At 37.3% G+C, this 16,357-nt stretch overlaps 1 protein-coding gene across 1 annotated transcript; it reads left to right on the top strand.

Annotated features, from left to right (window-relative positions):
* The first annotated feature begins 3,356 nt into the window (after window positions 1-3,356).
* Taar5 (trace amine associated receptor 5) lies at window positions 3,357-4,373 on the top strand. The gene has a single exon (XM_046448571.1). It carries the CDS (start codon window positions 3,357-3,359, stop codon window positions 4,371-4,373), a length of 1,017 nt encoding a protein of 338 aa, XP_046304527.1.
* Window positions 4,374-16,357: the final 11,984 nt, after the last annotated feature.

Here is a 16,357-nt window from a genome sequence, read left to right as displayed (position 1 = left end):
GTTTCATTTTGCTTTTTAGTACAAGGGGGTTGAACTCAGGGGTACTCAACCACTGAGCCATATCTCCAGCCCTATTTTTGTATTTTATTTACATAACTGTATTATTAGCTTTAATAATTGCAAAATATTTTATTGCATGGTATATACTGCAGTTTCTTTAATCCATCCCATGTTAGAGGATATTCAGATTATTTATATTTTTCACTACTATTAACAATATTCCATAGAATATCCTTTAGCATGTTTATCTTTGTGTGGTTATCTCCCTGGTATATATTACTTGAATTTGTACTGATAATTCCAAGATTCATAATAATAATAATAACTTTTACTTCCACCTCTTGCTCCAGAAAGGATTTAAGAACGATTTATATGAATGTGTACAAGAAGGAGAAATACCCAAATTAATTTTTAAACTTAAAAAAAAAAAAAGCAGAACAAAGAGGGAAGTGAGATTAGAAAAACAAGGTGAAGACACTGGATCCAGGAATGGTTCCAGGCCATAGAACTGAGTCCAATGAACTTGAACCCTAAATCCTACCCCCAGGCCAATGCTTTTGTTCTCACCACCACCCTTTCTGCTCTTTCAAATCCCTTCCTGGTTCCCCCTGTTCCCATGCTACATCTGGAGACCACAGATCCTTACAGCCAAAACAACTCTGTTAAAGCAACCGCACAACAATGTCTAAGTGAAGTTGCCCTCCATGTCTCATAACTCGCCTTGTACCTGAGTAGTAGGAGAAAGCTACTAATTAAAGTCACACTGTTGACCAGTATTTTCATAGCATTCTTACAGTGCTGGCTTGTCTAGGCTGTGATGAATCACATTCGATGCATGTTCTTTATGTGACTAATATGTGCCAGGCACTGAAACAGGCATCAAGCCCTATGGGTAAATTACATAAACTCCTTATCTCATGAAGATTGTGATTGATGGAGCCCTGAAAAGAAATAAGGTCGTAATGGCTGCTAAACAATAAGGAAGTACAAGAATTAAAGAAGCACATAAGTAGGACATGGAGTCCAAGCTTTGGAAATCTAGGATCAATTATTTCAGCATTAAGTACAGTGCAGAGAAGGCTATGTACAGCACAGATCAGAAAATTCCTGTATTCAAGACATTTACCAGCACACTGGGGTAAAATATGAATTCCTTGAGGACAATTCCAAAAGCATCATAAAAGAAAAACTCAAGCAAATATCTGACACAAGGTATAAATACAGAGAGGATATAAAATAAAGGCAATATAAGAAATCAATTTTTATTAATTGCTTATTATGATTCAGGTGACTGGTTTGTATTTTATTAATCTTCTAAATATTTTAACACCCCTTACAACTTGTATATTAGAACTTTTGATTCTCGGAGAGGTTAAGCAACTTTTCTGAGACCAAATAGCTCATATGTTAGGAGCAAGATTTAGAACCAGTTCTCTCTCTATATAAAGTCCTATTGTTTGCATTGTCTAATGATTACCACTGCCTTTCCTTTGTCAACATTTAATTTACCTTTATTGGATTGCATAGGTTCTACTAAAAGTGGGTAGTTCTGTACTCCATACACAAGTTCTGAAATTGCTTCTTTGTTTGCATCTCTAAAAAAGTAGCTTCCCGGGTTTTTTGTTTGTTTGTTTGTTTGTTTTAATTCCCACTTTATTGGCCTTACAGCAATTGCTCATCTGGCTTACAAATATGACTAGAGGCAGTTTTTGGAAACTTACTTCTTGTCTCAAATGCTTCTGAGGACACATGGGCTTCTTAAAAGTCCTCAGCTAGAATTTCTTCCCTGCCGGAATATCTCCTTACAGCCTTTCCCTCCCCATGACCAACATTTAGAACTCTTTCCTCTGGTAATGATTTGCCAAAAAGAATTAATTCTCAACTTTTGCTCATATTGAGAAACTCACAGAAAGAATTCTAAAGTAGAAGGGATGTATGGAACTTACGGAAAATGAAATAAAATAAAATGGAATTTGATAAATATTAACATCAAATATTTTAATTGTCTATAGTTGTGGATAGAAACTATCCACACATAAGAAAATAGAGTACCTTTGTGAATAACCCAGAACTCAGGAGTGAAAGAAAAAGTATATCTAAATCCATTATCTTTAAATTTCATCTCTAATTAATTTTCAGAGTAAATAATCCCATATTGAGAAAGAAACCTAAACAACAGAGACTTGTGAATAGTGCAAACTAGGTCCCTTGGTACTCCTCCACTGCCCATTTGTATCCCACTACATGGGGAGCTGTTTCTATGGAAAGTATAAATCATGAACTGGTAGCACATCTGTCATCTGTGGGGAGAGAGTATTCTACAGTCCTAATCTCTACCTGCTTACACAGAAAACCTTCCTGTGAAGTGACTCTGTAAGTAGCTTAGAAACCCTGAATTCAGATCATTAGAATTTTTTTGATAGTTTACAGACTAGTGTTTGTTATACAAAATACTTTCTCATATAGTTTCTCAGATAGTTCTTCTAAGATGTGTAAACACTGTGTATAATCTTTAGAAAATGTGCAGTATGAAAAACTAAAATGGGGAAATTTTTTATTCTTTTGATTATGTGGCTGCTGAGTTTTTCTTTTTGGAAAAATTGGCCTAATTAAAAGCTTTAATTGATTTTAATTTATTGTTGATTTAATTATTGAAGAGAGGTGATAGAATTTCCTTTTCCTGAAACAATGATTTCTTAACAAAAATTAATTTGTCACTTGGCTCAGATTCATAACTTTAAATGTCACTTTACATTTGACAAGTACTTTATTAACATGGGAAAGACACCCTTTAAATAATTTTATTCTAAATAGTATCACATGATCAGTTTTTCCTTGAAGGATTATTTAACTTACATCCTTCTCTTTCCATAAGGATCTTGTATGCACTAGTTAGACAAACCAAGACTAGCAGAAGTAAGTTCAACAAAACCTTGAACCCTATGCTACTTTTGATTTTCAGTGCACTTTTTTGGGGGGTGGATACTAAGAATTGAACCTAGGGCTATTTTACAATTGAGCTACATCTTAGTCTCAGCCCTTTTTCTTTCTTTATTTTTTAAATTTAAGCCAGGGTCTCATTGAGTTGCCAAAGGTCTTGCTAAGTTGCTGAGGCTGTCCTCAAATTTGCAAGCCTGCCTCAGCCTCCAGAGTCACTAGGATTATAGGCATGTACACCACACCCAGCTTCCAGTGCACTTTTGATTCAGTACCCAGGGAAACTGTACTAGGTTCAATTGACATTATTTTCTCTTTTGCTCTCACTTTCTGATTTTTTAGCAGAAAAAAAAAAATATATGTACTTTTTTTTTTAATTTTGGTGGCCAGTTCCAAAGAGAGAAGAGTAGAACTTATCAATGAGAGCTGTGTTCACCCATGGTGGTGCTGAAGAACTCCCTGCAGCATTCTGTTACCAGGTGAATGGGTCTTGCTCCAGGACAGTCCATCCTCTGGGTATCCAGCTGGTCATCTACCTGGCCTGTGCAGCAGGCATACTTACCACAGTCCTAGGGAATCTGTTTGTGGTGTTTTCTGTGTCCTACTTTAAAGTGCTTCACACTCCCACTAACTTCTTACTGCTCTCCCTGGCCCTGGCTGACATGCTGCTGGGTCTTCTGGTGCTGCCACTAAGCACTGTTCGCTCTGTGGAGAGTTGCTGGTTCTTTGGGGACTTCCTCTGCCATCTGCACACTTACTTGGACACTCTTTTCTGCCTCACCTCCATCTTCCATCTCTGTTTCATTTCCATTGACCGTCACTGTGCCATCTGCGACCCCCTGCTCTATCCCTCCAAGTTCACAATCAGGGTGGCCCTCAAGTATATCTTAGCAGGGTGGGGAGTGCCAGCAGCTTATACTGCCATCCTCCTCTACACAGATTTTGTAGAAAGAGGACTTAGCCAGTGGCTGGAAGAGATGCCTTGTGTGGGCAGTTGTCAGCTGCTGTTCAATAAGTTTTGGGGCTGGTTAAACTTCCCTGCATTCTTTATCCCCTGCCTCCTCATGATCAGCTTGTATGTGAAGATCTTCGTGGTTGCGACCAGGCAGGCACGACAGATCAGCACCTTGAGCAAAAGCTTGGCTGGGGCTGCCAAGCGTGAGAGAAAAGCTGCCAAGACCCTAGGCATCGCTGTGGGCATCTACCTCATGTGCTGGCTTCCCTTCACCGTGGACACCCTGGTGGACAGCCTCCTTAACTTTGTCACACCACCACTCATCTTTGACATCTTTATCTGGTTTGCCTACTTCAACTCAGCCTGCAACCCCATCATCTATGTCTTTTCCTACCAGTGGTTCAGGAAGGCACTGAAACTCATCCTGAGCCAGGAGATCTTCTTGCCACGAACCTCCACTATTGATTTGTACCAAGAATGACTCCTTCTGCTGAATGCAGGCAAGAATCCTGTAGGAAGGCATGGTGGGTAGGATGAGTGGCACTGGAGCTGAGGGTTGCGTGGTGTCATGAGTTTGTAGGTAGCTTCCAGGGTTCAAGTGCAGGAGAAAGACAACTTAATTTGGAAAGAGATGAGTGCTCCTCTTATTCAGTTCTCTCATAGTAGAATGTAGGGAAAGGAGAGAGGTAACTCATCTAAAGACCTCCTGGATAAGCCACAATGCTGGGAAAATATTTGACTCCTAAGTCATTGCTTCCTTGAAACAACTAAGATGCAGAGGTGGAAGGATTGAGCTCCAGGGCCTGGATTTCTGAGCTCCTGGTTCTGCCACATGAAGCAGCCAGGTGAGACTTCAGCTATCTTTGAATCCTCCATCTCCCTTGCTATATAGTGTCCTCATTCACAAAATCTGGGGTTGGTACTGTTTTCTTTTTAAAGTGTCCTGAAGCTAAAATATTGTATAGTATAATATTGGAAACCTTGTTTAAATCATAATTTTACTTCACATTTTTAAGTCATTGTCAAGAGTTTGAAATACCTCTTTTTAAAAATGTTCATTTTAGAGTTCTTGTCCTCTTGGAAGTCAACCACTAAATAGAATTATAAGTCAGACTTGTTTATTTTAATGACATTGAGTAAATATATTCTGTTCTTGAAGGAATGTTGTCATTTTTCAAAATTATCATAATTTGAAAACATATGGAATATTTTAGTAAGTGATAATTATTCACATTTTGTCATTTTAATTATTTCCTCCTTTAATCACCAGTTAGAATCACTATCTTTCCACTAGCATGAGCTCATGGTTTTCACTGGGAAAAAAGTACCTATGTCACATACTTCTCAGAATTGGATCAAGTGTGTCTCAGCTGCTATTACTAGCAATGGCAATAAATCTGTGAGTAGGACTGGCATTAAAAATCAGGAAGGAGAATCAGCTTCTAGAGAATGAAAGAAATACAGAGACATGAGTATAATGGTACAGTTTCTATCACCAATGAATCAGGGAGGAAGGAGAACAAGAATCAGACCTGTGATGGATACCACATGGGGAGCTTAAGCTGATGGGTGGACAGGTAAAGACCTGACCCCAGTACTTGAAGTCCAGCTCATCATCATTACTTATGAGAACAGAGTATAAAAAGCAAATGTTTTGCACCTGGCAAATCTGTTTAAGTCCTTGGACAAATGGAAACCTGCTTTCCATACCAATTTCCTGAGACCCTGATGTCTAAACAGAACGTTTCTGGTGATACTTTATTATGGGGTTATTGTCCCTCTCCCTTACTGAGAATTAACTATACTTAAGGCAAATATTCTTACTTTTTGTGCTATGACTGTTTTGACACTCTGGTTATGATCATAGACTCCCATCCCATAACAAGACTTTCAAGTGAATAAAATTGTTTTTAAGGTAGCATTGTAAAAGAAAATAGTTACTCTGAAATATAGTTATCATGAAGTAACACAGGTCAACACAGCACAGTCTTGAGATCTGTTCCTGATCACCCAGCTGGTATTCATGCCATTTAGATATGGTGACAACATCAGTGCATCTTTGTTCTTCCGGATATGGTCTAGATCCCATGGCTGACTGTGAGTTCACCTCCTTATCCCAAGAAACTAGCATAATGCCACCCACACAGTAGGTACTCAATCAATATTTATTGAATCAAATATATGCAAATTAGGAGTCAAAACATTTTAAATACTTTGAATCAAAATATTTAATATGGAATTTTATGAATTCTAAATGCTCTAAACTCTGTAAAATCTCTGGTCCAGTAAATGCTCTATATTCTTCAAAAAATAAAAAAGAAATACAGTTTATCATAACATCCTAGAAATAACCAAGGCTGTAATATATATTCATATGTGGCCTTTTTCTGAAGGCATTAGATAAGATCTTCTGGAAGGTGCAATAAAACCATTGTAGTTCAAAATATTGATGGGTATAAGTGAAACTGCACAAAATCTGCAACCATTGTGTGATATGAAAATATCAATTTCTACAGAGGACAAAAATCAGTACTAATGTCACTGTATTTTTTTGCCTACTTTCCAAATGGAAGGAAGTGCTAAAATTTCAGGAAGAGGTTAGTGAATATAAAGATAGAATATTTTCCCCATATAAATTCATGAACACCGGAAGTAAGAATCTCCTTTAAACACAAACACCAGGACATTCTTCCAACCATGATGGCTTTGGGATCAGATTTGAATACAAGGTAGTGGCAGTCAGACCTCACTATTAACTGTGACAGCTAATGCCTGATGAGACTCATCTTCATCAAGAGCCTGCCACTGATAAACATGTGGACAAGCACAGCAATTTCTTGCTCTTTTTGTGCTTGTTTAGAATGTTTTTTTGGTTTTTAAAAAAACTTCCATAATAAATATCAACAGAGTTTCAAAATCCTTATTTTGTATGAACCTACATACAAAATCCTTATTTTGTATGAACCTAACCATTATTCTTTTTTTCTCTAAACATCTCTCAATTATATTGCTTTCTTATAACTCAGTCAAACCTTTGTAGCTCACCCCATGAGTGAATATGTAATACACCTGAGTGTATATGTATATGAGTAAGTTTGTGTGTCTATGAACTATATGCCAGAAACTATATAGACAAGGGTTCTGAGCAAGGTGACTTCCATCGCTAGGGGCCTTTTGTGTCATTTCTCAGTGCCTCTGTTCTATTCAGTTAGTCCTGCAAGATCAGGAATCAAGGGGTCATCTTGGTATGGTGGCACACATTCATCAATCCACCTGGTAGCTATTGTGCACAGAAGCTACCAGAAGCCAAGACAAAAGAGCACTGGCAAATGAATCCATTGTTCTGCCTGGGTCTTTTCAAGCCAACTTTATCATTGGGAGTCAGATTGCAGGCATTTACTCAATGATCCCTCCACAGAGTAAAAGTTTAAGAGTTTTTAGTACTTACAGATCCAATGGGTAAGAGGTATGCACACTCAGGACAGGGAACTCAGGCAGAGAGAGAAAGAGGAGTTGTGGACCAACACTTTTATTAGGGTCCAGGACATCATCCCAACAAGGTTTCCCATGGGGAATTTTAATTGGTGGGCTTAAAGCAAGCAGGCATGAGTTGCAGAAGGCCACACTGTGACTGAGAGGTGATCACTGTGTCATATCTGCACAGTCCCTGTGGGGCATGGGAGATACTGGAGTCAGTCAAACTGGCTGCATGTAGCTCTCCCATAAGGAAGTGGTTACTAGGGACCAGCTGTGTAAGTCAGATATTTGCACGGGCCACAGGAAGGAAACACAGGAGGATGTGTACAACTGGAAATTATGTCAAGGGTGACTGGGCCCTGCTCCTGGTATGGAAAAGTACAACTTGTATTCAGAATGGATCCTGAGGCAACATTAAATTATAAGCATTTGTTCTAGCTGAAGAGTTGACTAACACAGGCAAAATCCAGTGGCTGTCTTGTCCTGCCCTCTGACTATTCAGTTTCTTTTCCAATATTCACTCAACATTGAAGTACCTGCCAATGTTTAAAGTGACCTTCCTCTACTTCCACAGTTTGACATCAGCTACATGTGGGGGTAGTTTGAACTCACAAGCAAGCTCTCTTAAAAACATGTACATTCCTACATGCCTGTTTAATTCTTTCCACTTAGTGCAACTCCCACTGCAGGGCTGAGTCCTAAGCAGAGAGCCTAGGAGTTCTGAGGGCTTTGTACACGTTGCTGAAATTCCTGGCTCACTTCTTCCCAGCCTGAGGTTCTGCAATATTACTTTACATACTCAAATACAATATATTTAAGACTCTCAATTAGCATTTATTGAGAATCTATTATATGTAGAGTGTGATGCTACTCTGTTGGACCTGAGATTCCTGAAATGTGAAGTGAACATTGCACTCAAAAAACATTTGTCCAAAGGGATAGAAATAACTACAAATAAGAACACACAAAGCAGGATAAAGTCAGTTCTCAATAAAGATGGACTGAAGAGCTAGAGTAATGAGAAGAGGGAGTATTTCTGCGTAAGTCAATATTCAAGTGCAAGGTCTAAAGAGTCAGATGGCCTGGCCAATTTCAGATTTAATCCTTTCCTTTTCCTATAATCTTGGGCAAGTTACTTCGCTACAGTTTTCTCCTCTGTAAAAAGGAACTAATAATAGCTCTTCCCTAGGGTCTGGACAAGGAATGAGATAATTATGTAAATAAAGTGCCTGCCAAAATACTGGGCACATATTAGTGCTCCATTAATTGTCCACTCACAAAGAATTACAAGAGGAGTGGCATTTAAACTTCCCACCAGGGGAGGGAAAGATAGAGAAATACATTTTAAACTCAAGGAACTCTATAAAAATAATATTTTAAAAATAATATTTAAATAAAACCCATACTGAATTTGAACACTTACACAAAAAATATATCCAAAGACAAGGCCAAAGAACAAGGTTCAGAAAGGTTAAGGATGTTGTCCAAGGGCTGGGGTGTGCCTCAGTGGTAGGGTGTAGTTAGTAAAGTGCTTGCCCTGGGTTTGATACCCAGCACCTAAAAAAAAAAAAAAAAAAAAAAAAAAAAAGAATATTGTTCAACAGATATCCCCCTCTTGTGGTCTCTCATGTAAAAGCTAAAAATGTTTGTCTCAAAGAAGAAGAGAGTGGAATGGTAATAACTAGAAGATAGGAAGGACAGGAAGAGGGAAGAAGATTGGGTGGCAGGTAGATAAAAGGAATAATTTCTGGTGTTCTGCACACAGTAAGGAAACCCATTATATATCTGATGATGAACTATAAGGGAAGAGCTCAAAGACTCTGAACATAAAGAAATGATAATTATATGAAAATTTTAATCACCCTAAGTTGATCAGTATGTGTTGTATGCATGTACTAAAATAGCATACTATACCCCATAATTGTGCACATGTATTACATGTTGATTAAACAGAAAAAGTAAAGTTAAAAAAAGTGCTATTCTCTCTTGTTCATACATTCAGCAAGGAACAGCTCTGAGATTGAACCACCCACACCCTCCAACAGTGCCTCTCTTGAATACCACCCTGTCTCTTTTCAAGGAGCAAAATTTGAAGGACTTCTGCAGGCTGAGTCTTTTTGGACATGGTAAATGTTTACTGAACTGAATTATTTCATATATTGGAAACAATATATTTGATGCATTTTTATGTTTTTATTTTTTAAAAAATAAATTATCTTGTTCATAAAAATAATAATTCATTGCCTATGTGCACAATTTGGAAAATAAAGAAAGCACAGAGGGGGAAAAATCCTTTCCCTAATTCTCACTTGCTAGAAAAGACTACTGTCTATTTTATATATTCCTCCAGTCTTTTCACTCAAGAAATGCTGCTTTAAAATACAGAATCTTGCTTGTATTTCTCTTACTTATTTTGCCCTGGGCTCATGGTAATTTGTGAACTTCATACTTTCTTTATACCTGGAAAGGGTTCTAGTGATAGGCCCAATTAAGAATCGCAGATTACTACCACTTAGTGATTTAAAATGAAACAAATTTGGCCTTTGGATTTTTGGCACTGGCTTATTTCACTTAGCATGATATTCTCTAGTTCCATCTATTTACTGGAAAATGTCATGATGTCGTTCTTCTTTATGGTTGAGTAACATTCCATTCCAAATGGATGGTTGTACTCTGTGGATGTATAATATGTCAAAAATACACTCTACTCTCATGTATATTTAAAAACAACAAATAAAATAAAATGAAACAAATTTTATTATTCTATAGTTCTGTAAGACAGAAGTTGGAAATGAATTTTATAGAGCTAAAATCAGGGTGTCCACAGGGCTGTGTTCCTTTGAGAGATTCTAGAGAAGAGCTCCTCTGTGCCTTTTCCAGCTTCTGGGGTATTCTTCTGATCCTTGTCATGTGGCTGTGTCATTCTACCCTCTGCTTCCACCCTGCCTTCTCCTCTCTCTTCTCCCTCAAAAGAACCCTGGTGATTGCAGTAAGCCTACACTGGTAATCCAGAGCAATATTCACATCTCCATATTGGCCAAGACCCTTGGCTAAATAAGGTAACATAGTCAAAGGTTCTGAGGATTAGCATGTGCTCACCTTTGGGGGTGATTTTCCTTCCTACAAATCACCTAGGTTTTCCTTCTCTTGTATTTAACCCAAGATTTTATGTTTCCACTATCAATAACATTAATGTCTGTATGGTTGAGGTCACACATTTCCATATGCTCTCGACCTAAAATTATGACTGAATTTCTTTGACTTCCAATTACACACCTTCAATTCTAGCTTTGAGAGAAAAAAAATGTAGAGTTAGCCTGAAAGCACAGGAAACCTACTAAACAACACTGATAAAGCAGAATTTTTGGCAGGGAGGTATGTAAGAAATAATCAGAAGATCAAATGACAATTATAGATGAATTTGACTTCAGTCACCATGCAGTTAAGTTATGGGAATCCATTCCAAGGGCCTGCCACTGCTCCAGTTAAATCCAGGCATTGTTTCTTTGTTCCTTTAATTTAGGAACTAGACATTGGGAGGTAAACCCTCTCTTGGTCTTCCTACTACTCTTTCCTGTGGGTTCCAGGTAGCTCACATTCTGCTTCTGCCATGGCACAGGCTGGCTTGGCCTACAGCCGTGACTTCTACTACAGTCCTCTCTACTCTTCTCTACCCTAGTGTTCAAACTGCTTATCTCATTCTAGGGGAGGCTCTTGCAAAGTATGAAAACTTGTGTGGCCAGACTGAGACCATTTACTTCCTAATTTATTCTTTAGATAGTAAATATAGTGCAGCACTTACACGTTTATACACCGTATTAAACTCTCAAGGAATGGAAAATTCTGTACAACTCCATTGTCTGGTATATTCTGACACTTTTAGGTCCTCCTAAACCTAGTCCTTAGGTGCATGCTGAACCTGTCACTCATCTGTGCTTTTCAGTGGATTCCTTGACTTCTTGAAGTACATCTCCTATACTTCCTCTGTTTGGATCTTAACCCTGAGGATCAGAATTTTGAACTCAGTTCAAAGCTGACTTAATTATGTTCCATGCAACTTGAGCTATTTTGCAAATGGGCTCCCCAAAGCTATTCATGACTAGAACCGTAGGCACACACAGAAAGTCCTACTATGTTGCTCAGATGTACTTTATGTTAGAATTTCTAGAACTGAAAGGAAATTTAGAGGCCGTCTATTTGAATTCTGCATTGGGATCTACTGAGGTGAACTGACTTGTCCAAAATCCCACATGTCTAAGTGACAGAACCAGCACTCAGGACCTAGATTCCCGGAATTTCTAAAGTACAGATAGCACACTTTGTACCACCTCAGGATCACAGAGTAGGCAAAAGGAGGAACATCATACCTGTCAGACCTGTTTCCAAATCCCAAATTCCAGCTGCATGGTCTGGTCTAGATTTCTGTTGAAATCTTAGGAAGAAGAGATCTGGATAGATGGGATTAGCCTGTACCAGGATCCAGAGGCATCTGGTAGGGTCACTGAGGGGAAGGGAGTGGGGAAACATGCTACATAGTGAAGTGAAGGAGGGTACAATTGGATGTAATTAGAGAGTTTTGCAGGACTAAGACTGTGAAGCCTCACAGACAACAGCAACAGAGTTAGAATCTGATTCTAAATTCTATAGGAATGAGGCTTTGGGCTTTGGATTATGAACTCTTCACAGAACATGGACACCAAGATATGAAGCTGGGGCCAGTCAGGATCTCTAGGACATGGTGGTGTTTGGCATATGCCACCTACTCTCCATGCCCTCATCTAGCCATCTGGTGGAGGAGGGCCCTCTTGGGGAGATATTTTGAGGGGAAGAGGAGAAAATTTTTATTTTTAAACTTCCTCATTCAAATCCATACCACGTACATTAAAGGCAACATAAGATTATTTTTTTGATATGCTATATTTGACTCAGACAATATTATTTCATCTGAATTTATTTAGAGAAATATTACTTCACCATTTTGCTTGTAAGTATCAATGAAGTTCAAATGAGGAAAAAAGACATTAATAACCAGAATTATTAAATTGGTCTCACAATTTTTTCTAACTTGCTATTGGGTTAACTGCTATAGTCCAGTGAGATTTTAATTATTCTTTGTTAGGCATGGATAAGGTGTTGGTTAGCTTTCTGCTGATTGCTCAAAGACTGCACCTTATTTTTGAATGATTATGACACTGTGAATCTTTGACTCTGTCCCTGGTGCTGATTTCCTTGTGAACTCCAGGAAGATGTCTCTGTCCTAAGATGAGAACTTCAGGTGATGCTTGTCACCCCAGACTTTGGTGACAAGTCTCTGAAGTGACTGGGTCTCATTCACTCTCATGTCTCATTCATGTCTCATGCATTTGCCAAATCAGTGTTTTCTACATTGTGCTGAATAAATGTTCATTAGTTGAAAAAAAAAATAATACTAAAGGAGAAATTTAAAAGGTCAAAGATGTCATTGAGAAAACCTTAGTTATTTTCTTCTGTTCTATCTCTCTCAATTTACTCTCTTATGGATTTGTAGAGAAAACACATTTGAGAAGATTCAAGGCATTTTTGTTGTTGTTGTTAGGTTTCATTTTCTCAATTATTTCAGGGCAGGAGTGCTTATTTCTCACCTAATTGCCGTGGCCTCCTTTCTCCACGGCATCAGAACCTTCCCTCCATAGATGAAGATGTAGCTGTTGAGAGAGGCTCCAGGAATGCCCTCTCTCCCTGTCTCTTGCTCCTCCCTGTGTCCAGGAATATGTGAGATTTGGCTGGAGCTCCAGAGGCCACTCCAGAACCAGTAATGACATTATCAGGGAATCATGGCACCCTTAACAAAAGGTGCTTTAGATTTAAAAATTATATTTAAATCATAATCACAATATTTAAATCATAATCACCAAACCAAAGCCAGCAACCTCTTCTTTCAGTTTCACTATTACTTAATAAACTCTAATATGTTTAAGCCAGTTTGTGTCAAATCCAAATCCTGAGAGATATGCCTTAATACACAGCAGAGGCACACCAGCAGCACATTCCACTTGCTCACCCTACCTTTCCCAAACACTAGGTGGGGCTGCCTGCTTGGTTCTGCTCTTCATAGACTGCCCTGATAATTTACTCCAGTTGAGGCACTAACTGGTCTCTTGCTAAAAAAATGGAGCCACAAAATCAAAGGGGTCTGCATCACAGATGTTGAGGACAGCTGCCGAGGATAGTGCTCCAGATTCATAGTAGACTTCACACGAGCAATAAATAAACTTCTCTTATGTTAAAGTTACAGAGATTGTTGAGGTTTTTGTACTTCAACCACTCTAATTTGGGCCTGACTTGGCAGCAGTGTACCCATGACCTCAGGGGTTTGGGAACCCTAGGAATAGGACACTAAATATTATGAAAATTTGATTATGTGAATTTTTTTCTTGGCAGTGGATACTTAGATTTTAGTATATTTTTAATGTGACTATGATCTAAAGTTTACCAGGAACTACTAGCTTGCATGATAAACTCTGAGTGCTGGGTACCTTCTTATGGGTAGCATTTATATAATTGTATTATTTTGTGATATCCACTTTTTTCCCCTAAATTCTCATTTCTGTAAAAAAATTAATTTGAGCTTAAATTTTAATGATTTGAATTCAAATTTTGGCAAATAGATTTTTACTAACTGTATAATTTCTTGCAAATTACTTTGTTTCTCTAAGATCCCAGTTTCCTCATTTGTAAAATGAGTCAAACATAGGAATAAGTTCTATATGCATTTTTACACACCAGTTGGAAATAAATAGTCTAGTTTTATTATAGTTCATATATTTTTACTTACTTGTTATGTTTATGCCCTTGAGAGTTAGAATCCTAATTTTTAAGCCCTAAAGGGATTAAATCAGGTCTTATGATTCATTTTTATTCTCTATAAAGTACAACTGTCCTATAGAAGTATGTTATGAACTACGTATGTAGTTTAAGACTTTTCTAGTATCCAACTTGAAAAAGTTTAAAATTGTATTTAAATTATAATTTAACCCAATATATAAAAATTGATAGTTTCAATTTTTCAAATATATAAATATTAAGTTTAAAATGTATAAAAAATAACCCAATATATAAAAATTGACAGTTTCAACATGTAATTAATGTAAAAATTAATGAGAGATTTTACGTGCTTGTTTGTGCTAAGTTTATGCAAATCTGATGGGCATTTCCTACTTACAGCCTACCTCAATTCAGACTAACATTTTTCATGTGCTCAATAATCACATATTGGTTATGTTATGGTTGTTCATTGGGTGGTGTAGTGATAGGGTCTAAAACAATACTGTGATTGATTGCGGCACTCCAACACAAACACTGCTTTGTTCTGACTGGTGTTTTGACTGTTCGTTTTGTATGCTTAATGATGCTTGATATCCCACCAACTTTATATATTTCATGAAAATTTACTCTGAGTAGGAATTGTCTCTCTACTTTTATTCTATTTAAATGAGTGATCCATGCTCAGGCTATATTCTGAGCTCTCCAAGGGACTTTCTCAGCTTCCTCAGCTCTTAGCATTCTCTTTGCCTTCTAAGTCACACTGTGTTGTGTATTACATATCATATAATTTATCTTATATATCACAGTTGATAACAAGTACATCATGAGTATTATTATTCATTATTATACCATGAGTTCTAAAACCATCTTTGCCTTTTAGAAATATACGTTGAACTGCAAGAATGGGATCCTAATTAGAATGCCATACTCCATGTATGTATAATATTTCAAGATACACTCTACTGTCATGTATACCTAAGAATAACAAATAATAAATAAGTGAAATTGTACAAAAAGAAATACACATTGAACTTGGTGGATTATAGTGAAAAAGGCCAAGACAAGTAAGGAATGTATTTGATTAAGTACCAAATCAATGATATAGACCAACGTTTTCCTAGGACAGGAGTCCTATTATTCAGCCTTTCACCTCAAAGAGGTCTTCATGGGTTAAACATTTTTTAAAAATTCATATTTAAACAAGGTCAGATGGGTTTTTGTTAAAATAGGGTTTCTCAGAGTCTTTAATAGGACTTTGAATAGTGGTATACTCCATGAGCAGGATATATTAAGCAAACTATCTCAAATGTTATTGATACAGAAACTCTTTTCCTTGGAATAACTTTATGTAATGCTCACACCAGGAAGCTTTAAAGGGTGCGTGCTCTTTGTGTGGTTGTTAATTGTTTTATCTCTATATTCTCTGAAAACTATACTTTCTTGGTTTCTTTTCTCATGCTCTTCCCTCAGCTTGATAATCCCATTTCTTCTTTCCTTCAAAAATCTTTTTATAACTTAAGGCCTAACCTAAATGGTACTTCTTTGTCTCCCTGGTCTGCCATTCACATATGAATTCTCCTTTCCTCTGTGCTCCTCAAATGTATCTTTTACAGCTTTAAGTCCTATGAATTATAAGACATAATTATTGGCAATTTGCTTTTTTCCCATTGAGGATTCTGCATTCTTTGTTTTCTATTTCTAATCATACTGAACCCAAAACGGTACACACTATCCTTCACAGACATTTGTAGAGTGGAGAAATGAATGAATGTAAGGGATGTGCCTTGTTGTCCTCAGGTAGACCAGTTGTAAACTTCATCAAGCAAGAATTGTATACTCCATTTATACACACACACACACACTCACACACACATCTATTATTTTGGAGTAGTTTTAGATTTACAGAAAAGTTGCAGAGATAATGCAGAGAATTTCTATATACTCACCCACACTTTCTCTAATTATCATTTTAATTACTATGGTGCATTTATAACAACCTATAAACAAATGTTGGTACATTATCATTAAAATATTAATAAAAAGTACATTCATTTTCAGATTTCCTCACTTTCCCTGATATCCCTTTTCTGCTTCAGCTTCCCATTTAGGATATCACAGCACACGTAGTTGTCACATGTCTTCAGGTTCCTCTTGACTTGGACAATTTCTCACACTCCTTATTTT

Source organism: Marmota monax, unplaced genomic scaffold (genome assembly GCF_021218885.2).
Source record: "Marmota monax isolate L192 unplaced genomic scaffold, Marmota_monax_Labrador192_F-V1.1 WCK01_AAM20220418_F8-fsc00030, whole genome shotgun sequence".
NCBI classification, from domain to species: domain Eukaryota; kingdom Metazoa; phylum Chordata; class Mammalia; order Rodentia; family Sciuridae; genus Marmota; species Marmota monax.
The sequence above is the reverse complement of the archived record's forward strand: the minus strand, read 5'-3'. Positions and strand labels throughout refer to the sequence as shown.

Excerpts from the sequence above, each read along its gene's own strand:
- Taar5 (XM_046448571.1), top strand. The coding sequence starts at position 3,357 with ATGAGAGCTGTGTTCACCCATGGTGGTGCTGAAGAACTCCCTGCAGCA.